Source organism: Mandrillus leucophaeus, unplaced genomic scaffold, assembly GCF_000951045.1.
Source record: "Mandrillus leucophaeus isolate KB7577 unplaced genomic scaffold, Mleu.le_1.0 Scaffold39, whole genome shotgun sequence".
NCBI lineage: Eukaryota > Metazoa > Chordata > Mammalia > Primates > Cercopithecidae > Mandrillus > Mandrillus leucophaeus.
The window spans coordinates 2,834,202-2,860,719 of record NW_012104142.1 but is presented as its reverse complement, the minus strand read 5'-3'; the positions used below and the strand labels follow the sequence as shown (position 1 = coordinate 2,860,719).

General features: G+C 53.2%; 1 protein-coding gene across 1 annotated transcript in view; it reads right to left on the bottom strand.

The window, feature by feature from the left end:
* The window catches only part of CDH23 (cadherin-related 23), a 310,969-nt gene extending 287,452 nt beyond the window's left edge, over positions 1 to 23,517 (bottom strand). The window contains 2 exon segments of the mRNA XM_011991084.1: positions 16,968 to 17,045; positions 23,451 to 23,517. Of these exon segments, the coding sequence (XP_011846474.1) occupies positions 16,968 to 17,045; positions 23,451 to 23,517 (145 nt within the window).
* Between the last annotated feature and the right edge of the window lie 3,001 nt (positions 23,518 to 26,518).

Sequence of the window (26,518 nt, the reverse complement as noted above, 5' to 3'; positions counted from 1 at the left end):
AGGGAATGCTAACTTCCCCCACCCTCCCTTCGCGGATCCCTGCTGTGCACTCCCTCTCCCAGCGCTCTGGGGACCCAGAGAGGGGCTCCTGAGAAAGGTGCCTCCCGGAGCGGGAAGAATGGCAAGGGATGGAGGACGGCCCTCAACCCATTGTTCATTACTCTTTTAATGGGCAGAGGACTGGGCAGAAAATAATTGGATTTCAAGAAAGGAAAACACTTCTTGGCAGCCGGGTGTGGGCAGGCTGGGATTTACCGGCCTTGATGGTGTGCCAGGCTCTGTGTTGGGCATACGTCACATGTCATGTGCCATCTCACCAAATGAGGGCACCAGGCTGGAGCAGGGACAGGCACCCTTGGGCTCCCAGGCAGCCTGCCTTCTTTCTCAATATGGTCCCAATCTAATTTCAGAGCGCGGCCTCTTTACTGCCACTTCTCAAATAGACTCAGATATTTATATTTTGGGAGCTAAGAAGCAGTACCAGTTTTCTCATTGACACATTTCTAGTCAATCAAGTAGGTAATCTAGGTTGTGAAAATATACGCCCTCCTCCCCATGGCATTCAATGAAGCGATTTTCATTTTAGATGGGGAAAATGCAGCCGGTAAGCATTTTAATTTTCCTGAGTTGGCCTTTAGGCCAATGAAGAGGTTGTTCACTCTTGGACCCGGGCTCTCTGAGGGTGGAGGCCTGGCCCAAAGAAGCATTCCCACGTGTGTCTTCCGGTTGCCTGTGTCTGAAGATGGAGTGGGGACTGAGGCAGACCTAGGACTGTTGACATATGAAGAGCCTTTGCTTCTGAAAAGCACCTGTGCAGGCAGGGGCAGGTGAGGCTTCCCAGGTACAACAGGAGTTGCCATCCCAATCACTGAGCATCTGGTGGGGGCCGGGCCCTGTGCTGGCCATGTCTGTTATTTCACTAAACAATCAAAACAGATCTGCAGAGAATGCTTGGCCAGCCCCATCTGACAGATAAGAGAGCTGAGGCTCTGAGAGGTGACAGAATCACCCCAGGTCTCTGCATGCATCAGGGCAGAGCCGGGGCACAGAGCACTTTGCTCCTTGGCACATGGCCTCTCACGCCACACTGTGAGTGTTCCACCAAGCTCTGGTGACCGGTGGCTCGGCCATTCACTCTTGAGGACAGCAGGTTCACTGGCTTCAGAAGCCCCACTCTTCCTCCTTCTCCTCCTCCCTGAAGCCCCACTTCCACCAGACCCACAGCTCCAGCAGGGCTCCCTCTGAAGCAGGCGGTGGTGGGGTGCCTGAAGAGGGAGACAGTTCCTTTCTCCTTAATTGACAGCAAATTGCTCCAGAGTCTTTAATGAAGGCCGTCAGGAGTAATTATGTCCGCTGCTGCACGGCCACTCTGTGTAAACACACAAGGCAGGGCGGGGGGGCGAACTGCGCTGGGCATCTCAGCATCTCGCCTCCCGGGCCTGTCTTCCCCCGTGGGCCCCCTCTTAATTCACACATCTGCCACCCGATGATGAGCCCCAGCTGAGCTTCAGAGACACAGGCGATGTCTCAGGCAGGGGACCCTCAAAACGACTAGGTAAGTCCCCAAGCCCAGCATGCTGCCCAAAGGGCAGGCGCTGCCAGGAGCTGACCAGGCGGGTGATGGAGGAGGACTCACACCAGACTCATGGAGCCAGTTCGGAGGCTGGGAAGTTGCATGGCCAGAGCAACGGTCCTAAGTGGGTTTCCCAGACCAGCAGCCGCAGCAACATTACCTAAGAATTTCTTGGAAATGCAGATTCTCAGGCCCCACCCTGAACCTACTGAATCAGAAACTCCAGGGGCATGGCTGGCAATCTGTGCTGTCACAATCCTTCCTGAGGGTTCTGAGGCTCCTGGGAGTCTGAGAACTGCCAGTGGAAGGAAAAAAATGGAATGGGAGAGGCCTGTTATCCTCAGTTTATAAGCTGGGGAAACTGAGACTGGTAGAGCTGAGGCAGCTTATCCAGGAAGCCGGGCACTGCCGACACAAGCCCACACCCCAGGGCCTGGACTATTGGGTTGGAACCTTGGTGCTGATGTGTAATGAACGCTCTGACTTTGCACAAGTCACTAGCTTTTCCTCATTATAAAGTGGGGTTGAGGGTGGCCTTCAGGGTTGCGATGAGGACCGAGTGTGTGGGAACACGGCACAGGGCTTGCAAGCTGCTGTCAGGCCAAGTCGCTGTGGCCGCGCTGTCCTGTGAGGTGACGGACCGGGCATGGAGATGAACAAGCATGGAAAAGACGCAGACTGTGTAAAGATGACAGAAGGCTGGTGCACCACCCCTAGGGCGATATCTGCTCAGGATCACCCTGGTGCTGTTGTCCAGACTCCTGCTGTGGGGAGGCCCCTGCTGTCCCTGTGTGTCTCCTGTTGTTCCCTCTCTAGACGCCTCTTCTGGAGAAAAGGCTTCCCCGGCCTAAGGCTGTCATGACCCAGGATGGATGTCTTATGGGCTGACAGGTACTTAAGGCATCACTCATAGAACTGGCCCCTTTCGTGTGCCACACCCCATGCCATGTCCCCAGGGGACTCCAAGGGAGAAAGGCCATCATGCCCACTGTCAGTGTGGTACACACTACAGGCCATCCCACCTAACAAGGCTCAAAGACATGGGCCCGGCCTTCAAAGAGTTCGTGGTTTGGACTCTTCCCTGTCTCCGGATGGTCCCCTAGAATACTGTGTGGCTGCAGGGGTGGAGGGAGAAGGCTGATTAGGACAAACACCCAGGATGGCCAGAGTTGAGCTAAGTTGAACTTCCACATCCCCACGAGGGGCTTTGCTCCCCTGGCCTCATGCCTCTGTGTGTACTAAGTTTCCCAATAGTGTACTAAGTCCCTGCACTACAGATCCTTTCTGATATCCCAGGGAATATGCAGAGGTGGTGTCCCTAGTGACCAGGCTGGGCTACCCGTCGAGGAGACAGGTGTCAGAAACCAAAGAGATGTGTCCACAGGCTCTGCCCACTCACTTCTGCTCTTTCTGGACTGTCCAAGGCAGGCTGGAGCCAGGGACCACAGCAGGAACCCACCAGCTGGGCACCACAGTCTCCGCTCCACATTCAGGAGCAGGACAGGGCAAGAGACGGGGCTGGGATGAGCAGGGTGGGAGGGACAACCGTCGGCACCGCGACGAGGCTGGAAGCTGATTCTTGGCTCATGGATGGGGCGAGCAGGGCGCCTGGGCCCTGTTGGACTGCTCACTCCGGAGTGTGGGAGACAAACGCCGCTCCCTGCCCGTCAGGCCTGAGTTATCTACAACATAGGGTTTCTCTAGAGAGCTCATAAAGCAGCCGATGCGGCAAAGCAGGTTCAACACTCAATAATCTCTCCATCTCACTCCAGTCGGACGCCAGCATATTCATCTTGAATTATCCTTTCAAAGGCCAAATCAATCCTAGCAAGTGCCCGGGTTCCGGCCGCACACAGTGCTGCTGCCAAGAGAGCCCAGGAAAGGAGGGCCCACAGGCAGTACTGCGACACCAGGGCATACCCTCTCCCTTACCCAAGGGCACAGGGCCAGAGGGGACCAAAGTTGGAGGATCTTGTGCCCTGTCCACCATGTTATGAAGGGAAGTGAGGAAGACGGTGGGTGGGGACCCTGTACCAGCCCTGGGGCTGGAAGTTTCTCCTCTTCATCCACTCTGATCTGTGCCAAGAAGAGTAGAGCATTGGTTACAGAGAGAGAGAGACATGTGGGCTTGAATCCAGCTCAGCAGCTTAATGCCTATGAGCCCTTGGGTGGGCAGCAACCTGTCTAAGCCTCAGTTTCCTCATCTGTAAAACGGGCTCCATAACTACCTCCTTCATAGGGCATTGTGAGGATTAAATGAGTGAGGCACGCAAAACATTCCTAGCATAGTTTCTGGAACACAGGAAGATGACCAGGAGGGAGAAGTTGGGCCAAGTCTGTCCTGAGGATAAGGACCAGCTATAAGAGCTGGCCACCTCTAGAATAAAGAAGAGCAGACTTGGGAAAGCCCTGCAGACCCTGGACAGCCGCTGTATGAAGAGGAACAGGCTGCCTCCAGGGAGCTCTGGGGCTGGCCAGGGGCAGTAACAGCAGGAGGCAGCCAGCCTGATAGTAGCAGGTGGGGCTCACTGCCTGGTGAGATGTAGAGTTGCCCACTGCTGCCAGGGCCCACCAGCGCTTGCACCACCTGTTGGCAGGCAGCTGCATCAAGGGGATTCCTGGTCAGGCTGGGAGGTGGGCCCAGGAGCCTCTAGGCCTCTTCTACCTGGAAAGTGAAAATGTCCCTTGGAAGAGTAAGGCATCAAATCACACCACATATTTACGTGGCAGCACAGTGGACTTTGGCCACATAGAATATCGTTCCTGTCCCCAGGCTGCTTCTCACCTAGTTGGGAAAAGTACTGGCCAACAACAGCACCACCACAGATAATAATAGTTAACTTGTACTAGTGCTTACTATCTGCCAAGCACAGTTTAAAATGCCTGACTTAGCCAGGCACAGTGGCTCATGCCCCCACTTTGGGAGGCCAAAGTGGGAGGACTGCTTGAACTCAGGATTTGAGACCAGCCTCAGCAACACAGGGAGACCCCCACCTCTACAAAAAAATTTAAAAAACAATTAGCCAGGTGTGGTGGCACACACCTGTGGTTCCAGCTACTTGGGAGGCTGAGGTGGGAGGATCACTTGAGCCCAGGAGGTTGAGGTTGCAATGAGCTGTGATCTTGCCACTGCACTCCAGCCTGGGTGACAGAGCAAGACCCTATCTCTCTCTCTCTCTCTCTCACACACACACACACACACACCCCACACACACGCACACACACACACACCACACACACAAAGCCTTACTTTAATTAACTTACTTAATTCTCACTGCAACTCTATTAGTAAATATAGTGTGATCATTTTCCCCAATTCTGAACTGAGTAAACTGGGACAGAGAGAGGTGAAGTAGCTGGTGATACAGTCCATACTTGCTAAAGATGCAAAGGAGTGCTCGTTGGAAGAGGAGGCATTTAAAGATGAATTGCTCAATAAAAACAGTGTCCACCATTTGCACAGCTATTTCATTTCTAAAGCTCTTTCATTAGCTCCCTGTGAGGTTGTGCAGGCAAGTATGGTCATCTCCATTTCCAGAGGAGGGAAACGAGGTTCAGAGAGGTTAAGGGACTTGCCTGTGGTCACACAGCTAATAAGTGGCAGAGCTGGGATTGAAACCCAGGCCTTGTGCCTCCCACTCCATGCACTGTGCTCAGATGTGGAGAGGAGGAAGGGAAGGCACTTGGGTGAGGGGACCTTCAAGGAGATCCTTGCACCAAGGAACAACTTTCCTGGTCATCCAAGCCCTTTCTTGGTCAAGAACCAACAGAACAACTTGATCTCCTATTCCAGGAAAAGCTGTTGTTGGACAGTCAGGCTCACAGGTCTCCTGAGAGGTGTAAAGAACAGTCAGGACAAGGGGAGTGATGACAAGTTCAAAGTCGGCTCTGCCTGCCCCTGTCTCCTCAGCCAGCTGGAGGGTGTTCAGCTCTTGTAAATTACACCTTTGCCAGTTTCTAGGGAGTCCAAGTGTTCCTGGTTGGCTGCAAGCTCAGCACATCTTCGTCCCAATGGCACAGTTGAGCCAGGCTCATCTGTCAGCCCCCCACCCCTGCAAAGGGGGTGCCTGCTGCCTGGCCACAGCACAGCTGGGTGAGACCCCCACCCCCCGTCACTGCTGGTCACTAGAAAAGGCTGTGGACCCAGGAGCAAGCAAGCTGACTAATCTCATATTTTCATCTATTTTCTCCAAAGTCATTTTCAGCACTCTTGCTTACTCTGCATAGTATATCCAGCAAGGATGTGCATCTTCTGAGAAACAGGGAAGCAAGGGCTGAACAGGGAAACTGACTTGCCCAAGCTCACACGGTTGCATAGGGGCAGAGCCAGGCTTGGACTCAGGCACTGGCCCCAGTCCAGGGCCTGGTCTCCCAGATCAAGCTGGGCTGGCCAATCTCCCCTCCCTAGGAGCAGCTGCCCCTTCATCCAGCACCTCTGCTGTGTGGACCCTTGGCCACTGAGGCTCTTTCCTAGGTAACAGACTGAGGGAAGACTCTACACAATCCTGGGAGGCAGCATCGCAGGGCAGTAAGAGTGTGGCCATTGGAGAGTGAACATGTGGAATTCAAATCCTGACTCTACTGCTTACTGGCTGTGGGACCTTGGGAGGCTTGCTGGATCTCTCTGAGCCTGGAACAAGGTGATCGTACTAGAACAGATTTCCTGTCATCACCGTAAGGGTTAAACAACATCATGCAGGTAACCTAACTAGTAAAACACAGGGGCTAAATAATTACTATTGTTATTTTCATTTTTAACCACAACTTCAAGACACAACACAAACTGCTTGCCCCACAGCTGGTCAGCCTGTTCCATCGCGTCCTTGTGAAATGTCCCCCCTCCAGCTTCAGCCTATCAAAACCCAACCACTCAAGGCCACCTCTACTAGGAAGATTTCTCTGTCCCTACACCCAGGATGAGTTTCTTCCTCCTCAGGGCATTAGCAAGGCTCTTTGGTTCATGCCTCCCACTTGCCTGGTGTGAGGTGGTGATTTACCATTGGTTCTCTTCTCCACTCCAGACTGGAGCTCCTTAAAAGCAAAGACCTATATACAGAATCCCCGATTTGTGGTGAAGTGCACAGGCTTTGGGGTCAGGGGGCAATAAGTTCAGGTTCAATTTTGTCCCTACACAAGCTGTGTGACCCTGTGTGAGTTACTTTTCTGAGCCTCTGCTCCTCAACTGCAAAATGAGGGTTATAAGACCCACTTTTTTGCTGTTAGTATTCAATGAAGCAATGTGTATGAATGACTGATCTAGAGAGATTAAGTATGTAATAAAAGCTAGTCACTATTTCCCCAGTTATCGCTAATGTGCATATCCCTACCCCACCCCGGCACAGCCTGGCACAGGTGTTCAGTGCCTGGCATTAATGGCATGCCCACACGACAGGTGGCACATCATCATTATCATTAGTGTTATTATGGCCGCATCCAAAACACCAGCCCTGCCCCATACCCACACCTGTGTGTTGAGGGGCAGTCTATAGCTAGGGCTGCCACAGGCTCCAGATGTGCCCAGACAGGGACCTCTTGGGAGTGACTGCAGCCCCAAGGACCTCCAGGAGGGCACAGTCTGTTCTATTACCAGGAGGGCCTATGCTGCCCTGGATAACAGCAGAGAGGAAGCAAGGACACAGAAGCACCCAAGCCCTCCCGGGGGTTCTATCAGTCACCCCTACTCCCAGAAGCGAGAGAAAAATCCCTTCTGTGAGGGCACCAAGAGCCCAAGGCCCTGGGCCCCTCAGTTCCAGCACCAATCATCTGGAAAGACACTAGATCACCTCCTTCCTCCAAAACCACAGCCCACTTGCTAACAGTCCCAGGAAGCCTCCAGGCTACCCTCACTTCCCCTCCTTAAGCACTCTAGTCCCAGATCCCAGCAGCTGTGAGGCAGCTGGAGACTCTTTCCCAAACTTCAATTCCTGAGCTCACAGCCCACCAACCCAAGAGGACGCCCCTTCTTGCCTGGGGCACCAGTGACTGCATGGGCAGAGCCCCTGGAATTCCCTCTGTAGCTGGTGTGTGAAGTCAGGGCAGATGCAATCTGGACCCCGCAGTAACTCACCAGGGACCCTGGGCAAGCGCCCCATTCTCCACCTCAGTTTCTCCATCTGTGCAACTGTTTGTCTAACAAAGTGGTCACAAACAGTCCGACAGGAGGCCCCCGGCGTTTATCACGGGTCCTCTGATTTAGTATAGAAGTGAACACACAGGTGTAAAATACAGGCTCTTTCACCCCTCACTGCTACCTGTGACTTTAATTTCCACCGAAGACGGTTCTTCTTCCTTAGCACCTGTTACAATTGAACATACTGTATATTTTTTTTCTGTGCTGCTTTCTGTCTGCTCCCCGCTCTAGAATGTCAGTTCCATGAGGACAGGGATTTTTGTCTCTTCTGTTCGCAAGCACAGTACCTGGAACAGTGCCTGATGCATAGAAGACACTCAACAAAACATTTGTTGAATGAATGAATATAAGTATATATGTGCATCTGTCTGTCTACCTATCTATCTATCTAATCTATCTATCCTAGACTTCTGGGCAAGATTACATTTGCCCAAACAGTTCCACAGCTTAGAAAGGAGTTTAAAAATCATCTTAACTGCAGGAAAAAAACATTAGTGGGAAAGTTGATAAAATTTGCATAAACTGTCATTAACAGTATTACATCAAAGTCATTTTTCTGGTTTCCATAATTGTATTATGGTTATGCAAGATGTGAACATTATGGAGAGCTGGGTGAAGGGTATGTGGGAACTCTGTACAAATTTCAACTTTTCTGTAAGTCTAAAATTATTTCAAAATAAAAAGTTTAAAAATAAAATAAAGGGCCAGGTACAGTGGCTCATGCCTATAATCCCAGTGCTTTGGAAGGCCAAGGCAGGAGGATTGCTTAAAGCCAGGAGTTCAAGACTAGGCTGGGCAACATAGCAAGACTCCTGTCTCATACACACAAAAATTAAAAATTAGCCAGGTGTTGTTGCATGAGCATGTAATCAGCTGCTTGAGAGGCTGAGGTGGGAGGATCATTTGAGTCCAGAAGTTCCAGGCTGCAGTGAGCCATGACTGCGCCACTGCACTCCAGCCTGGGCAACAGAGTGGCACCCTGTTTCTAAAAAAAAATAATAACATAAAATTAAAAAAGTATTTATTTTAATATGTGTTAGGAAAAGAGGGTCAGCATCTCAGCCCTGAGATTTCACTCTGATGGTACAAAATGGACATCTGTCTCTCTATGCAGGTGCTGTGTCCAGTTCCACCCCTCCTCTTTTTGGAGACTCTCCCATTGGGCGTAGCTGGGAGGGGCAGACCCTCACTATCGCCTGCCCCTTTGCAGCCTGAGCACAGACACATGCTCAAGTTGGCTTGGCCACCTGGACACTGCTGTCCGTGCCATGAGTGGTAGAATTCATTCAGGGTGCCAGCAGTGACCGGCTGGACAGATTAGCCAATTTCCAGTCTAGGTCCTTTCGTTGTCAATTCCAAGAGCCTCCAGCAGCCTTCCAATAGAATGGACAGCCAGAGGAGGTTTCTCCAGCGGGCAACCAGGAAGTTTGTCTGACACATTAAAGTTTCCTTTTAAAAATATGTTTATAGGAGCTTAAAAGCAAGCGAGTGATTTTAAATTACAGCTTGGATTTCTAAGCACTTGCTATGAACCGGACATAGTTCTAAGGGTTTTACAATTTGCTTGCTTAATATCCACGTAAACCCAAAGAGGTAAACTGAACATTGTTCCCATTTTGCAGAAGAGGAAAGTGAGGCACACTGCTAGTAAGAGACAGAGCTGGGATTTACACCCAGGCAGTCTGGGCCTCACTTTCTCCATCTTCATAATGGGAGTGTTTGATGAAAACAGCGGCTCTCAAACTACAAGTCCATCCTGGGCCCTCTGAGGACGCTTCAGGTTAGGGTGAAGGCAAAGGTGGACAATACAGGCTATTACAACCCCACTGTTTACCTCCCAGCTTAACTCCAACCAAAGATGATTATTTCTTCTGGGCACCTATTATTGTCTAACACACCCTATATTTTTTTTCGTAGAGCTGATATCTACCAGGCTATACCACCTCTGCGAACACAGTAGGCAGAAAAGCCCCAACTATGCAGACAGCACACACCCAACTGATGTCCGGGAGCCACGGGACTCCTCCCATCCCCGTCCCTCTAAGCTCCACAATTCCTGTGGCTTTGCCACCAGGCCTCGCCGAGGGACAGCTCTGGGGTACCATGACCCCTCTTGCCTATGTCAATCTTAAGCAACCTTCTGGTTAAGAGAAAAATAATTCTCCCACTGTGGTTCTCCACCCTCTCCCAAGAATGCTTCTCCTCTTTAAAGGGACATTGGGAGGAGGTTCCAGGGAGGAGGGACAGTCCTTTCTGGAGCACCAGGGCTAAAATGAGTCCCAGAAAAGTCCTCGATGCCTCCCAGACTTCTCTCTCACCTATGCCTCGGTGCCTGCCAGCATCTACGCTCATCACCCCTGAGCGTCGGCTGCCCACACAGCGCACCATCCGCCCTCCCTGGCCTCCCATTCTGCTCCACAGGCCTGCGGGGAGTTGCCGGCCTGCTTGCAGGCACACCGCTCCTCCGTCTGCTGAGACTGCTGACGCGAGGTCAGCCCACCTGAAAATTGCTCTCCCTGGGTCCAGACGAAACAGCTGGGCATTGATGGAGTTTGGAGAGAAATTAATCAGCGCCAACTGGCAGCAGTGCCAGGCGCTGCCTGGGACCAATCCATCCTAATGAATCCTGGGTTCCCACCTTAATGGCTCCTGACAAGACTAATTTACTCGTGTCGGTGATTAGCATGGCATTATCACCTTAACTGTGGCTCAAGACGCTTTTGGGGTGCTGGGGGTTCTGGCAGGGGAAGTCAGCTCCATGTGTACCAACCTCAGTGACCAAAGGAGGGACAGGGAGGCAAGGGGAGGGGACCCAGCAGGACATCTGACATCTACTCGTCCATCCACTCATCCACCAAGCAGTTGCTGAGGCCCCCTTTGTGCCAGGCACCATGCTTGGCACAGAGATGGAGGCCCAGCTTGTTCTTCTGTCAAATGCAGATCATGCCATCTCTCCAGGACAGTCACTGCAAGTTCTAACAGCAGGCCAAGCACTTGAAGTGCCTAATAGAGGCTCAGGCGGGAGGCTGGCTGTCAACAAACCGTAGCTCACATGAGCTCTCCACGGTCTTGTATGATACAGAGACGCTAAAATCACCGTTAATTATAATGTCAACATTAATAAGATTAATCAGTAAAAATTAATAGTCCAATGGGGAGTTCCACACAAATAGCCACGCTACAGCGTACTGAGGGCTTTCACAGATGCAGACAAAGCCAGCAGAAGGGCGGGCCGGGGAGGCTTCGGAAGCCTGTAAGCACAAGGGACATCTGAGCTGCAGCTTGAAAGAGGAGCAGGACTTTGCCAGGCAGGGAAGGGAAAGGCCACCCCTTGCCAAGGAAACAGCATGATGAGGGCACGGCAGTGGGACAGAGTGCCAGGTGTCGATGCTGGGGGGCAGGGTGTCTGTGGAGAGTGGGGGCGACTCGCTGAGATAAAGAGCTCCACTTCTTCCTGCAGGCACTCGGGAGGCTTCTGGCTGTGGGCGGTTACCACTGTGACAGGAACCCTGCCCCCTCTAGGGCATGGGGTATGAAGGTGGTGGCCAAGGTGCAGGGCCTCGATGCCCTCCAGGATCCCTGCTAGTCCCCCTTGATCAACTTGGTGTCTCCAAAACAGGTTTCATGCTGCCACCTCTGCATTCCTCCCCCAGGGCCAGCCACGGCTCAGGGCCCCAAGGGTCCCCAGCAAATATTCTACATACAGCTCAGGCGGGCAGCTGGGATGGTAAAAACAGGACCCCGGCACAGCACGGGCCTTGCCATTCACAAGCATAGGCACGTACAGCGTCTGTGCCATCTGCAGGAAAGTGCTCTCCTGGGCCCACTCCCTGGGCAGTCATCCCCATCGCCACCAACACCTCGCTCCTGACAAGCCCCAGAGAGAGGAGTGCCTGCCTGAGCCTCCAGGAGGGATGGTGATCGGGACTTGGAGCCAGGCCCCGGGTCCTGCCTTGGAAGATTCCCCTACATGCTCACCAAGTCCAGACATGCACTCCTTCCCTAAGTTCTGGGCACACACCAGGGCAGGGCTGGGCTCTGGGACACAGTGATGGCCAGGCCACCCAGAGGCATTCACAGACCAAGAGGGGAGCCAGAAGAGCAACTGAGTAACAGCAGCATCTCCATGGGGCTAACAGAGAGGATGGCTGGGCCCCGGAAAAAGCAAAGGGGGCAGCACTTAACCCCCAATGGGGAGACCCAGGAAGGCCACCCAGAGGCAGTGGCATCTGAAAGAACCTGGTAAGCGCAGGCTCATAATGTTCCAGGCAGCAGGAACAACAGCTGCAAAGGCCGTGAAGTGGGAACTTGCCTTTCACACTTAGGGAATAGAGGGAGACCAGCACAGATGAAGTAGAGCTGGCGAGGGGGATAGTGGGGTGGGGGTGAGGTCTGACAGGTGGCAGGTGCTGGGCTGCAAACAGCCTGGATACCGTTGAAGAACACGGGCTTTTACTCCATGTGGGAAGGAGGGACTTGAGCAGGCCTTGGAGCAGGCTCTGCCTCAGGCTGGGCAGGGCCATCCACAGGTGGGATAAAAAAGGCCACAGCTTGGGTGAGGGGAGTCAGGGAGAACACTGAGACCTGAAGAAGCTGCTGGGGTAACTGGGCTTGGACCTCGGTGATGGGAGTGGGAGGGCCGAGAGGTGAGAAGATTCTGAGATGATCTTGGAGACTGAGCCAACAGGATGCCCTGAGGGATGGGAGGGGAGGGGAGGGAGAAAGAGAGGCACAGGAATGAGTCCCAGCTTTCGGCCTGGGCAGCTGGCAGGATGGAGCCGCAGCTGAGATGGGGAAGGCTGCTGGTGAGGCAGGAGTTTGGGGGAGGTCAGGAGTCCAGCTTTGGACAAGCTGAGGATGAAGATGTCCCTTTAGACACCAGGCAGAAATGTTGAGTAGAGAGGTGGCTACAGGAGTCTAGAGTCTTCCCTGAGGAGTGGCCCAGGCAGAAAATGTAAAGCTAGGAGTTGTCAGCATATAGGTAGTGTCCAAACCAGGAGGCTAGATGGGACCACCATGGGAATGAGAATGAGGAGAGGAGAGACAAGAGCTGAGCCCTGGGGCCCTCCAATGCTAAGAGGTGCAGGAGGAACCAAAAGAGAGGCTGGAAAGGGGAGGGTGGTATCCTGGAGGAGAAAAAGATCAACCAATTGAAGGCCACAAGGTCTGGGAAGAAACGATGGGATTTAGCAACACAGAGGCTGTTGGTGATCTTGACATCAGCAAGGCTGGTGGGGCATTTCAAGTAGATTCAGGGCCAGGCACGGTGGCTCACGCCTGTAATCCTAGCACTTTGGGAGGCTGAGGCAGGAGAATCACTGGAACTCAGGAGGCGGAGGCTGCAGTGAGCCAAGATTGCGCCACTGCACTCCAGCCTGGGTGACAGAGTGAGACACCATCTCAAAAAAAAAAAAAGTAGATTCAGGTGGTAAGTGGGAGACGGCACCTCTGCAGCACCTGTCCCTCATGCTAAAGGTGTCATGTGACCATTCAGGGCTGATAACCAGGGCCAAGGTGTGGGTGAGGCCAACCAGCCTGACCAGGGACTGAGCTGCTGATCTGCCCTCGCGCCACTCCACCCATTCCAGGCTCTGCTGCCAACACCTGATGTTCACATCTGGAGCAAGACATGCAGGGACGCGGGGCCCTGTCTGGGGAAGCAGGGCGATGTGAACAGACCAGGAGAAGGCAGCACTAGTTAATGACTTCATTTGGCTTCTGTCTTCTCCGGCTGGTAGACGGTCTTCAAAAAGAACATTACACAGAGGGAATTGGAGCCTGAGATAGGTGAGGAGATAGCAGTGAACACGCAGTGTCTGTGAGGGATTTCAGATGGCCATGCTGTGCCCTCCGATTCTGCTCCCAGGCCACTGGCCCCCTGATGGAACGCAGGCAAGAGCATATAAAACGACAAGGCTCAGAAGGTTGGGGGTGGCTAAAAGTCTCAGTCTCTAACGCAGGAGAACACATTCACAGAAGCTACACACAGATAGACCCTGTAGCCCAACTCTACCTCTGATTCTTAAAAGGAACTTTTTAAATGAATTAATGCATAAAAACACTTAGGACACTGCCTTGAACAGTCAATAAATGCTGTTGTTATAATAATTTATGTTATGTGTATATATAGTATGTCGTATATGTTATATTATCATTTTTAATCTATGAGGCTCCAGCAATCAGAATTAGACCCAATGGGTAGTTCCAGGGAGGCAGGTTTCCTGTTACTCTTAGGAAGAATTTTTTCTTCCTGGAACCGTCCCACAGCACAGAGTGAGCTGCCTCGTAGGCCCATGAACTGACCATCACTGGGTGTCTAAAGAGAAACCAGGTAATGACGCCTCGAGCTGGAAGTTCGATCTGCCTACAACTCTGACCTCTGGTGAGCTGACACGTTCAGCCTGGGTTGGGCTCTGCCTCTTGCCCTGGCACTGAGCACCACCCTGGATCCAGCTTATCTGTGTGTTTGTCCGCCCTGAAAGCCCATGGCTGGTAGGACAGCCCAACCCGCCATCCCTGGGCCACACACGGGCCTCCCTTTAGTAACAACGAAACATTCCCAGGTTGGAAGCTTTGGAGGCAGTGGTATTGTGTGTAAACTTCCCAACAATCCAGTGAGGGGACTATCCCATCCCCATTTTGGAGACTGGAACTCTGAGTCAAAGAGTGAATGGTTCGTGAGAGCCAAGTCTTAAAGTTAAGTCTCTAGACCACCCCACTCCCCATGGCAGGCAAAAGGCCAGTCCCCTGGACAAGCTGTTTCAACCTCCCCCTCTCCCTAGCCTGCTGGTGGGAGGCCTGCACCCATGAAGCCCACCACGTCCATGTGAGTCCATACCCACCATCTGCTTGGCCCAGGGCCAAGTGGGTGCCAACACCCAGCAGACGGCTCCAGGCTGGTCTCCTCTGAGGACCTGGAAACAACTGGGGCCAGCCAGGCTACCCCAGCCAAAGTCCACTGGGTTTATCTTTCCAATGCCCACTCATTGTTGAAATGAGGAGATAGAGGCCCAGAGAGGTGCAGTGCTGTGCCCAAGGTCACACAGCGAGAAACAGATGTTGGGCTCCTAACTTTCAGGTGAAAGCTGTGCTGCTCCCATACTGATGCAAAAGGAAGGGAAGAGGCTGGGAGGGCGCTGAGCCAGCTCCGCACCCACCCCCTGCCTAGAGAGATGAGCACAGCTATCTTCCAGCTCACTGAGCCCCCTCTCAATCCTATGGCACCCTGGAGTCAGGGATCAATCCCCACGCTACTAGACAGCCACCCTGCTGTGACTGCCAAGTGCAGCCTTAACAGGGCTTGAGGCCTGGAAGCTGCTCCCGGAGGCCGATCGATGCTGGAGTTTGCAAAAGACAATCAAGAGTCAGAGCCGAAGGCAGCAGGAGAAGGGCCTGCTGGAGGGCTGGCCACTTGGGCATCCAGCCTGGGCTTGTCACCATCAGCACAGGTCATGCAATGCCCACACCTCCACAACCCATCCCAATACATAGGCCTCTGAGGACCCCATGCTCAGAACCTGGCATGCAAGTCACAGATGTGGGGACAGAGTGGGGACAACTCACTTGAGAGGGGCCTTCACTTCCCCCAGCCGGCAGCAGGGTCAGTTAGTGGCCGGCCACACCTCTGCCTCAGTGGCCCACCTGCCCCAAATATATCCCTCCACCACAAAGGGATCTCCCAGAGGTTGAGATTTAAATGGACACGAATGATGATAAACGCTGCTAACAGCACATCCATCTGCCTAGACACACGCACTGTGTGCTGCTCTGTTGGCTCCATGCCAGCCCCACCCCAGGTCTGGGTGGAGAGAGGAGTCACAGGTGAATTCCACCCAAAGAACACAGGTGTGTTACAAGTCCAGTCGCCCACAAATATTGCCCAACCCAATCCAGAGGGGAGCAAATAGCTTGGCAGGGTCCCCAAGGGATGTGGGTACACTCTCTACCCTCAGAAAGGGTCTCTGCCTATGAGAGGGCATTCCAAAAAGGCAGGAACCTTCTTCCTGGGGAGCCCTCAAACACCCAGATCCCCAAACCTTAACCCCAAATGTAGCCTTACAACACAAATCTGTCACTAAAGTAGTAGCCGGTTTCCACAGAGGGCCCCCCCACAGCCCCCATGAACAAAGCGCTACTGGGCCATGGGGACAATCCCCACAGCAAACAGCCAGACACACACCTGCTGTGCCCAGCACCCCTGAAAAAAAAGCCTCTAGCAGGAAGAGTGAGAGGCGCTTCTCACAGGCCCCCACTGACAGCAGGGGAGAGTCTGGGTCCGCGTAAGGCACCCCACTTCAGCAGAGATCGTTGACAAATTATGCATCCACTCTACCAAACACCTACACTGGGTTTTATATGAAAGAGTGTGTACATGACCTATCAGGTGAGCATCTCAATATCTCGCCCCACTCTGAGCCATCATGCCTCATTTTCAAGTTCCAGTGATGCTCCCTAAAGATGCACCATGCTGACCCCTGACGCACTCGGCCTCCGGCACACAGCCACGCCTTTGCACACGTAGAGCAGGCAGACCTGAGAGTGAGAAGCCCCAGATGATAGGCACTTTCCCTAAAGTGACACCAGCGAGAATGACATGACAGAGGAGGACTGTCCGTGGAGGTGGGCAGGCCCTTTTCAGGTGCTGCTGTTTGGCTGCCTGCACACGGGCACAGGTGCCTTCCCATCAGCACAGCTATAAGACAGCTCCTGCAATTCAGCCTCGGTTTCTCGAGAAGCTTCTGGGTCCTAAGAACTGAGCTAGGACCATGGGGCCACAGATGTAGGAGGCAGGCCCTCAGTAGGGGGCCAGACACTGGAACAGACCTGAGTGATGGGGTGACGGGCCGAGCACCAAGATGTTTATAATCACCCCCTAGTTCATGTTTTTTCTAATACCAAAACCAGGCAAACTCAATGCAGAAAACTTAGTAATCACAGAAAAGTGCAAAAGGCCACAAAACACAGTCCACAACAGCTGCCACTTCAAATATTCACAAGGCCTTCAAGTGCAAGAGGAATCCCAACTAGTGCGGGAGTGGAGCATCTGAGGCTCAATGTGATAAACCATTTGACGTTCAGAGCTCCCCTCTGTGGGACTGAGTACCCCGTCCCCGGAGGCATCCTAGTGGGGGCCTCTCTGAATACCATGGAAAATATTCCAAAATCAGGTGGAAGATGACCTCAACCTATAAGATCCCCTTCATTTGTGGGAAGGGATTGCGCCCCAGGCCAGCCGCACGCCCACCAGCCCGTGTCCCCACTCACCCACAGGCGTGTCCTCGCTGATCAGCAGGTATGTATCAAAGAAGTGGTTGGTGAAGAAGGGCAGCCGGTTCACCTGGCCTGGAAGTCAGAGGACAAGAGCATCAGCCAAGTACCCCCCATCAGCTTTACACACTCTATAAGGTGACACAGGGTGAGGGCTGCAGTGGGCACTGAGCCTGTGTCCATGGCCATGGTCAACTTCCCAGGACCCTGGAAGTCACTATCCTGCCTCAAGGCAAGTGAGGGACAATGCCAGTAGGTCGGCAGGCACCTGTCAGGTGTGTGGCGAGTGAGGCCGCCTGCCACACGTGCCTGCTGAGCATGGCCCACATGGAGCAAGCACATGACAGGGGCTCCCCAGGCAAAAGACAGGATTTAGAAGCCTCTGTATGAAAAAAATTAGTGTAAAATAGCTCATTGATCTTTTACATTGATTATATATTAAAACGATTATATTTTGGATATATTGGATCAAGTAAAATATATGATTAAAATGAATTTCACCTGTTTCTTTTTACTTTTCTGATTATCATTTTTTTTAAGACAGAGTCTCACTCTGTCACCCAGGCTGAAGAGCAGCAGTGTGATCACGGCTCACTGCAGGCCTGACCACGCAGACTAAAACAATTTTCCCACTGCGGCCTCCCAGTTAGCTGGGACCAGAGGCATGCCCCAGGCCAGGCCATTTTATTTTATCTTATTTTATTGTATAGATGCGTTGGGGAGGGTCTTACTATGTTGCCCAGGCTGGTCTCCAATTCCTGGGCTCAAGCAGTCCTCCTGCCTCGTCCTCCTAAAGTGCTGAGATTACAGGCGTGAGTCACCACACCTGGTCTCTTTTTACTATTCTACTGTGGCTCTTAGAACATTTAAAATCACATGTGGCTTGCATTGTCTTTCTATTGGGCAGCGTGGCTCTAGCAGAATATGAGCTCTGCAAGGACAGGGCTTGGTTGACGGCTGGAACCCCGGTGCCCAGAACAGGGCCTGACACTTAGATGGCCCACAGGATGATCTGGTATGTACAGGAATAGCCAGCTGATCCCACAGAATAATAACAATGATGATAACAGCTGCCATCTCAGGAACCCCTTCTCTGTGCCAGCTATTTAAACCACCTCACTCAATCCTGATGGCAAGGCAGGGGAAAATGAGAACTCCAGGGGATAAGTAACATGCCTTGCTTACACAGCTGGCAAGTGGCGCTGGCCATCCAGGAAGCCAGACCCCAAAGCTCGTGCTGTTAACCATGTGCTGCTCTGTGATGGCTTCAGAGGGGGCTGGGGCTGGAGGCGGTCAGGGTGATACCCACATGGGCTGGGGAGCTTAGCACCTATGAGAAGCCCCCACTCGAAGCTTCCCTGAGGCTGACTCCCCCTGTCCCCCCAGCTTCTCCTAGGGGCCTTCAGTTGGCAAGTGAGGGCACTTCCCCTTGGTCCCTCCCAACCAGGAGGCAGCTGGTTTAGCTGGAAGTGGGATTGTCATTGTGCAGCACCTGCCATCGGGGGGGCACCGGCTCAGCCCTCCAGGGGCCCTGAGCATGGGCATATGGGGCAGCTCTCTCTCCCTCCCTTTCTGCTGACCCGGGCTCCCTCAGAGGAGTGCCAGGCTCCCAGAGGGTGAGAAGGCTGGCATCTGGGTATGGCACTTCCTCCTCCAGCCCAAGATGCCTCCTAGTTGGGACCAGGCAGAGCTGGGAGACTCTGGCCTCTTTTCCTCCTCCCCACCTCGATGTACTCAGGCAGACAAGCTGATGCCATTTCTAGTCCCTCATTCTGCCCGCTCTCACTTCCTGGCCAGGACCGATGGCCCTTCTGCCTTCATTTGCCAAATTCCTATTCACCCTTCAAATCTCATTTCCATTGGCCCTTCTTCCAGGAAGCCCTCCCCGACCACCCCAAATACTCACATGCACCCATGAACACACCTCCCCACTCTCATGTCAGGAGCACAACAGCCTCAGATAGAGGCAGTGGTCAAGGGCCTCACCTTTTTTGAAACCCCCCTGTGCCTCTTTCTAGCCATATGACTGTCCTATGTCGCAGTTTACCCATGTGTAAAATAGTCATAACAATAGGACTTCATGGCTAACCTGAGGATTAAATGAGACGACATACACAAAGTGCTTAGCGCTGTGCCGCTGGCACACAGCAAGCACTCCATAAATGGTTGCCAGTATTAACATTGGTATTAATAAAGATGCCGCCTTTGCAGCCCACTGGAAGGCTTTTGATCCCTGCTGGGGGCCTTGGGCTCAGGATACAGGAGAGCAGGACGCAGCCCAGCCGAGGTAGATGAGTGCCCAGAGAACTCAATAGCTGGTTTGGGCTGGTGAGGCTAGGAAACCAGTGAGGAAAAATAAAATCACCTGCAGTGGCATCGTTCGTTTTTAAATTTTACTTTACAGGGCCTGCTGATAATCAGTGGCTGGGAGCTCTGCACGGGCAGCTAGGCAGACTCGGGGACGTGGGTGGCCTGCCACATAACAAGCAGTTCCCGTGTTCCCAGAGCAGGCCCACCACAGGCGGGGCAGACAGGTGACTTATTCTCAAAGCCACTGTTAAAGCGCAGTAGCTGTGTGCTCAGGAGCTTTGGGGCCTCCAGCGACGCGGGAATGTAAGTGGATGTGGAAGGGGAGGGGTGGGGGTGATTTCTTCGGGGGAAGGAGAATCCCAGCTTCCCAAGTGTAGGACCCCTTGCTCTGTCTCAGGCCCCACATGGCCCACGCCATTGTGTGTCGGTGGCTTGTGAGCACTGCCCTGAGCCCTCTCCCACCCTCTCCCACCCTCCCCGCCACCCCCACTGCCATTCCCCAACTAGAGCCTGCAAAGGTAGACCAGGCGGGCATGTGCCTGCTTTACTTAGTTCCAGCACCCTAAGGGGCCTGAGGGGAGAGGGGAGAGAAGGGCGCAGAGAGGGCACAGCGTTCCAGCTGCCTGCTGAATGACAAGAATTTCCCACACACAGGGGTAAACACAGGCTGGGTGGTGGCATGGAGGTGCCATCCAGGGGACCTGATCTGGGACTGAAGGGACGTCGGTGTGCTTGTATGGGGAAGGTCCCCACTGGATCACGGCGGCCCAAGCCAGGAAGCATGAACTTCTCTCTGAATTGCGGGGTGGGGGTTCCTCTGAGGGCATGAAGAACCCAGTCAAGTGGAGGGTCCAGATTCCAGCCAGGCCAGCCTGAGTCCACGCCTTGGCTGCCTCCCCAGACCTCGGGGCAGGGGTGGGGGCTGAAGGCGCAGTGGCTGTACTGAGATTCCGGCTGGAGAGAGCATCAGAGTCCCCCTGCCAGTCGTCCCTTGACAAGGAAGGCGCACTAGACAGGGAGTGCAGGGATAAATTCAAGGAGTCAGGGATTTTGCGTGCTCTGCCACTGCTGCTGGGGAGCTTAGGCAGATCCCTCTCCTTCTGCCTCGCCCTCTGCCCCATTTTCCAGCCTCAGGATGGGGACAAAAAGCTCTGCCCTGCGCTCCAGTCCTGCCTCCCAGCCACAGGTGTCCTGTGCACCTTGGTCACTGTTGGGGTGGCTGCAGCGTGGCCCACAGGAGCCCCAGGGGACAGGAGCCTGACATGGTGTCAGGTGGGGAAGCCAGGTGGCCTCATGGTCAGGCGCATGGGTCCCCACCCAGCGCCTGGGGACCGAAGGAGTGACCCAGCAGGATCCTCGCTGGCTGGTCAGTCTAGGATGGGATGGGGCAGGCCTGCCCAGGCCTTCGCTTCCTGCCTCCCCAACCAGCCCATGGATGAAGGAGAATTGCTAGAGTACATTGAGGCCAGAGGGGAGAAGGGCAGGAGGCTTGAAAGAGAGAAGACAGGCTGGCAAGGGGTTTTGACAGCCCTGAGCCCTACCCATCTCTGACTACCAGGGAGGGGAGGAGAGATCAGCTGGGGCGACGGGGTCAGGTGGAAGCAAAGTGGCGAGGGCAGTGTGGTCTGGTCTGGGGCACAAGTGAAGGGCTAGGTCGGGGCGGGTGTCTAGAGGGTGGCCTGAGAAGGTGATTCAGTCACTCACTCTCCCCCAGTCCCTAAAGTCAGCCACTGCCCCAGCAGGCCAAAGGAATAGCACTGGCTGCTTCAGATACGGACCAGGAAGAGGGGACTATGCTAAGCAATGAGGGAGAGAGGGACCCTTGTGCGTATGGCAAGCACATAGTCCACATGCAGGCCGACCACACGCGTTTTGGCATAGAATTGCTAGATGACCTTGGGCAACTTGCTTAGCTTCTCTGTGCCCCATTTTGCTCCCCTTAGAGAAAGATTACTTCTGATAATAAAGGAGCCAACGCTTAATAAGCACTTATTCTGTGCCAGTCAGTATTCTAAGTGCTTGATGTATAGACTAATCTATTTGATCATTTCGACGACCAGAGAAGGAAAGTCCTATTATTGTTCCCATTTTAAAGACAAGGAACTTAAAGCACAGCAAGGTTAAGACACTCGCCCAAGGGACCCCTTGGCTGAAGTGGGACTGGAAGACAGGAGGTCAGCTCTGACTGTACGCTCTGTTCTTGTTCTCACCCTGAATGCATGAAGCATCTTTCATCTGGAGAGCTCAAGGGGAGACTGCCATGTCTCACAGGGGAAGGCAGCTGAGGGCTTAGCACCTGCTATATTTCTACTGATGTATTTTTTTTTCTTTTTTCATTTTTTGAGACAGAGTCTCGCTCTGTCACCCAGGCTGGAGTGCAATGGCACGATCTCAGCTCACTGCAATCTCCGCCTCCTGGGTTCCAGCAATCCTTGTGCCTCAGCCTCCCAAGTAGCTAGGACTACAAGTGTGTACCACCACCATGCCCAGCTAATTTTTGTAATTTTTGTATTTTTATTAGAGTTGGGGTTGTGCCATGTTGGCCATGCTGGTCTTGAACTTCTGACCTCAAGCGATCCTCCCACCTCGGCCTCTCAAAGTGCTGGGATTACAGGCAAGAGCCACCGTGCCAGGCCAAGTGTATTTCTTTTTAACAGATGAAGAAAGTGAGTGGAACGGAATGGGGGAGGGGGGTGGGTCCCAGGTGGCAGAGTCCCCAGGGAGGCTGAAGAAAGTGTCCTGATTCCCACCGTCCAGTGAACATGGAGGTCAGGGCTGCTCTCAGGCACCCCTGATTAAAACCTCCCACGTGGGGCGGGGGGAGCAGGGTTGGAGGGGTGATATCCTGCCAGAAGCCCGCATGGAGGGTAAGAGACCCCTGCTTTGTACAGCCTTGGGCCAGTACTTCTCCAGGGTTCGGTGTCTCCTCTGTAAAATGTGCTGGGAGTTAAGAAAACGCCTGAGGCTGTCTTGCACTCTGAGAGTCTTTGAGACTGTGCTGTGCTCCTGGGTTGCCTGGATGGGAGTGAGCTCCCCACCACAGGGGGGATTCCAGTAGGGATCCCTCCAAACATGGAGGCAAGGAGAGGGGATCCTCGAGGGACACTCAGGCTGCAGGACGCTAGCAACACTCCAACAAGCACGAGGCTGCAGCGGCCTCCAGAGACTCCGCCTGGCTCCCTGCAGAGGGAGAAGGAGCTGGCCCCCCATAGGAATGTGTGTGCGTGTGTCACCAGGTACACGGTGCCGACGGCTCTTCTCTGGGGATGCCATGGCCCCCGGGGATGCCACGTCAGGAGTGCCTGCTCTCCTGGCCTGCCTTCAGTGCAGCCCAGGACTGCTTTGCTCCCCACCACCTGCTGTCCAGGGGCCAAGCGAGAAGCGAATGCCCAGGCCTCTTCTAGCCTCCTCCATGGGCTCTGGAGCTGGCACTCAGAGCGGGCTGCTGCAAGGCCAGGAAAGGAGGGCAGAGGGGAAGCCTCCCGGCTGCGATTCCTTTGCTCAGACTATGCCCTCCAGCAGGATGCCCTTCTTCCTGCTCACCTAGTTTAAAACTACTTCTTGGTCTTCACAGCCAGATCAAATGCTGACCCTTCTGGCTGGGTTTCTGCTGTCCCCTCAGGCCCAGTTCATCTTTTCTTCTGATGGACGTCCCTGGAGCCGCGCCCATCCTTCATTACCACTCTATTCACCCTGCAGTATAGGAAATCCTGCGTGTGTCTTTCTCCCCTGCCAGGCTCTGAACTTCGAGAATAAGTTATTTCCTCCATTCCCCCAGAGCTGGATGCAGTAGGTCACACACGGTGCAAATAGTAGGTGCTCAGAACACAGCCATGGAACTGAACAGAGCTGTGGCCAGTCCCTGCACCCCAGGAGGAGGACGGTTTGCGGTCACAGGTGCCTCCTTCCCTTAGAGCTCACGTATTTCTCAAGGCTCCTCCCATTCCCTCTTGTGTCCCAGGCTTTGGGGACAGCTGGTATTTTCAGCCCTGTGAGAGCTGCAGAAGGCAACCGAGGCCCAGAGAGAGAAGTAGGTGCCTCAGTCCCACAGTAAGGCAGTGTCTCCAGAGTCCCAGAGCACAAAGCTGAACCACCAGCCCCAACACCCTCCAGCCTGGCCTCCCGTGCAGAGGCTGCCTGTGGAGTAGACACAGGGAGGACTGGACTTACCCCAGCATCCAGAGATCAGCACCAAAAGCCAGGCCACGTGGCAGCTGGTAGCAACATGGCACCCCATGGCTCCTGGGGACACAAAGAAGGAGAAGAGGATGAGAAGTCTCCTGGGCAGCAGGGGGTCTGCTCCTCAGCCCCTCCCACCTCTGCAGCTCCAGAGACAACTGGGGCTTGGAAGGGAGGAGAAGGAATCAAGTCAGACGGAGGGTTTGGGAGCACATGGGAAAAAAGAGAGGGTCTGTATCATTTGGTTTTAACATTGTTCAATCCTGGGTATAGCACAGTGGCCTGTGAAACACTGGGGCTGGGGCCTATCGGGTCCTCTTTGCCCTCGTGGGGACTGGCTGTCCTGCAAGGGAACTCTGGGCAAAGAGTGACATATTCTAGGCTCAGTAGATGGAGGGAGGGGCTGCTGCCTTCAGCCTCCAGGACGACATCCCCCAAGAGTGACAGAGCCTGGTTATCCTGGGGACAGCATTGAGGAGATGGGCACTGCCTGGGAAGACAGAGGTCTAACAGGAGGCTTGACAAGTCCAACAAGCCCAAGCCCACCACCAGCGCCCAATGAGCATAGCTCTTCCTGTTTTTCATTTTTTATATTCACCATATTATCCCATAACCTTGTATATGAAGGGATGCAGCAGACCATGGTGTCCAAAGAGGCACAGAGAGGGGAGGTGACCTGCCCAGGACCTCACAGCAAGTCTGTGGAGGCTAAAGCTGAATTTTGAAGGGCTCAGAGCTAAGCTCTAGTGAGATCTGGGGCTCAGCTGACAGAGGTTCTGTAAGATCAGATCCCATTTCTAAGGGTGGCTGGGAGGGTAGACAGCTCTCTCCCACATGGCAGCAGCCCCCACTCTGGTCCCATTCCATCAGGGCCCTGGTCCTCCAGCGGCTCAGAAGCAGGCCTCCCTAGAGCCCAGCAGTGACACCAGGGGGACCACGCTCACCAACCAGGAATCCTAACCTCCTACAGAACTGTCTGCCTTGGTAGTGCAGGGCCGGACTCACACACATCAGCCTTCAGTGTGTACCTACTGTGCATCTGGCCTGGGGGGGTGTCCATCTCCCTGGCTCACAAAGTAGGGTTAGAGCCATTCGGCAATTTGTTCAGAGACCTCCAGCTAGAGACCAGCAGCAAGACCCAAGCTGGTGTACTATCTCTCTTGTCAATAAGTGACCAGGAAAGACACAGGGCAGTGAATGGAGCTGGAAGAAAGGACTTTTGGAGAGACTTCCACATCTCTGCCAACATATAGGGGTGAGGGATTAAGAAAGAGCTGAGAGCCCAGAGCCCTTAATTCTGGACTTGGAGGGGCCCCAATCCCTCTCAGCCCACATCCCCAGTGAACAATGACGTGACCCTACCAGATGGTTCCTGACCAACATAACATACAACAGTCCAGTCCACAGTCCCCTTTTGCTTTCCTTCTAATATTATAATTAAAATATCCTAATTACAAAGCATGCAATAGTCATTTGAAGAATAAAACATTCTTTTTCTTTCCTTCTTTTTTTCTTTCTTTTTTTTTCATTTTTCTTTTTTTTTTGGACAGAATCTCACTCTGTCACCCAGGCTGGAGTGCAGTGGGGTGATCTTGGCTCACTGCAACCTCCACCACCTGGATTCAAGTGATTCTCCTGCCTCAGCCTCGCGAGTAGCTGGGATTACAGGTGCGTGCCACCAAGCTTGGCTCATTTTTTTTGTATTTTTAGTAGAGACGGGGTTTCACCATGTTAGCCATGCTGGTCTCGAACTCCTGAACTCAAGTGATCCACCCGGCTCAGCCTCCCAAAGTGCTGGGATTACGGGTATGAGCCACCATGCACGACAAAACACAAAAGATTCTAAGACGTATTTGCATAATAAGGGGCAACTCTTCCCCTACACATCCTATTGAGTTTCTGAATATTAACAGCCTATCACAGGGGTTGCAAACTGAAATGCCTACAAGGCCAGCAGGGAATTTAGATGAGGGTGATGCTGGGTGGGTGGGGATGATGGCCAGTTGGAGGCCACATGCTCTCTATTGAAAAGTGGCAGCTGTTGATGTGTTTCAGCCAAGAGGGAATGTGGGCCCAGGGTGGCAGAGCCTCTGATTTTTCTCAATGAAAAACTAGAAATCAGGCTTTTCACATGAATTCAATTTTTAAATGTTGGCAAATAACTCAATTTGTAAGGAACACTTTGTGAGTCAAACATGACCATGGCCAGAGTGGGCAGGCAGGGCCTGGCATGCAGGGCCTGGCATGCATCCTACCAGGCCTTTCTCTGAACCCAAGAAATATGTTCCCATTACACACATGTATGGAGCCGTGAGGGTACTGTTTACTTTGAGAATAACGGAGTTACCCTCTACATACAAGCAACTTGCTTTTCACACATCAAGAAATTCCGCAGATGGCACTCCAGGCCAACATTGCTTAGAATTACCTCTTTCTATTTAGGAGATAATAATAGCTCATGGTATGGATGTTTCCTAATGGAGACTTCATCCCTTACCGATGGGCATTTGGATGTTTCCAGATTCCCGCCCCCGTGAGCAATGCCACCGCGAACATCTCTCTGTACATAATTGTGTTGGGATTTGGCTCTTCCGTTTGGTTCTCCAACCGTGGGAGTGCTGGGTCAATTAAATACAACCCGGAGTGTGTATGTGAACTTTTACTAGACGCTGCCATATTATCTTCTGGAAAAGGCTGTGGCAATTCGCAGTCCCGCCACCAGTATATGAGGGGGCCTATGTGCCCACCTGGAAGTGATCCCTCTTTTAAATGGCTGCCAATCGGACACATGAAAAATGGTATAGCATTGCTGCTTTAATTTGCATTTCCCTAACTACTAGCAAGGTTGAGCAAGATGCCTTTCTCTAAACGTTCAAACCACTTTCCATCTGTTATCTTGCGTTACCCTATCATATCCTGCAAAGAAGCTAGCCAGCAGCACTAGCATTATCCCTGATTTACAAGTGGAGAAACCGAGGCACTGGGCAATTAGGTGACAATCTGACATCTCACAGTGAGTGAGTATCTTCTACAGAAAAAACTCCAGCCCTCTGCCATTC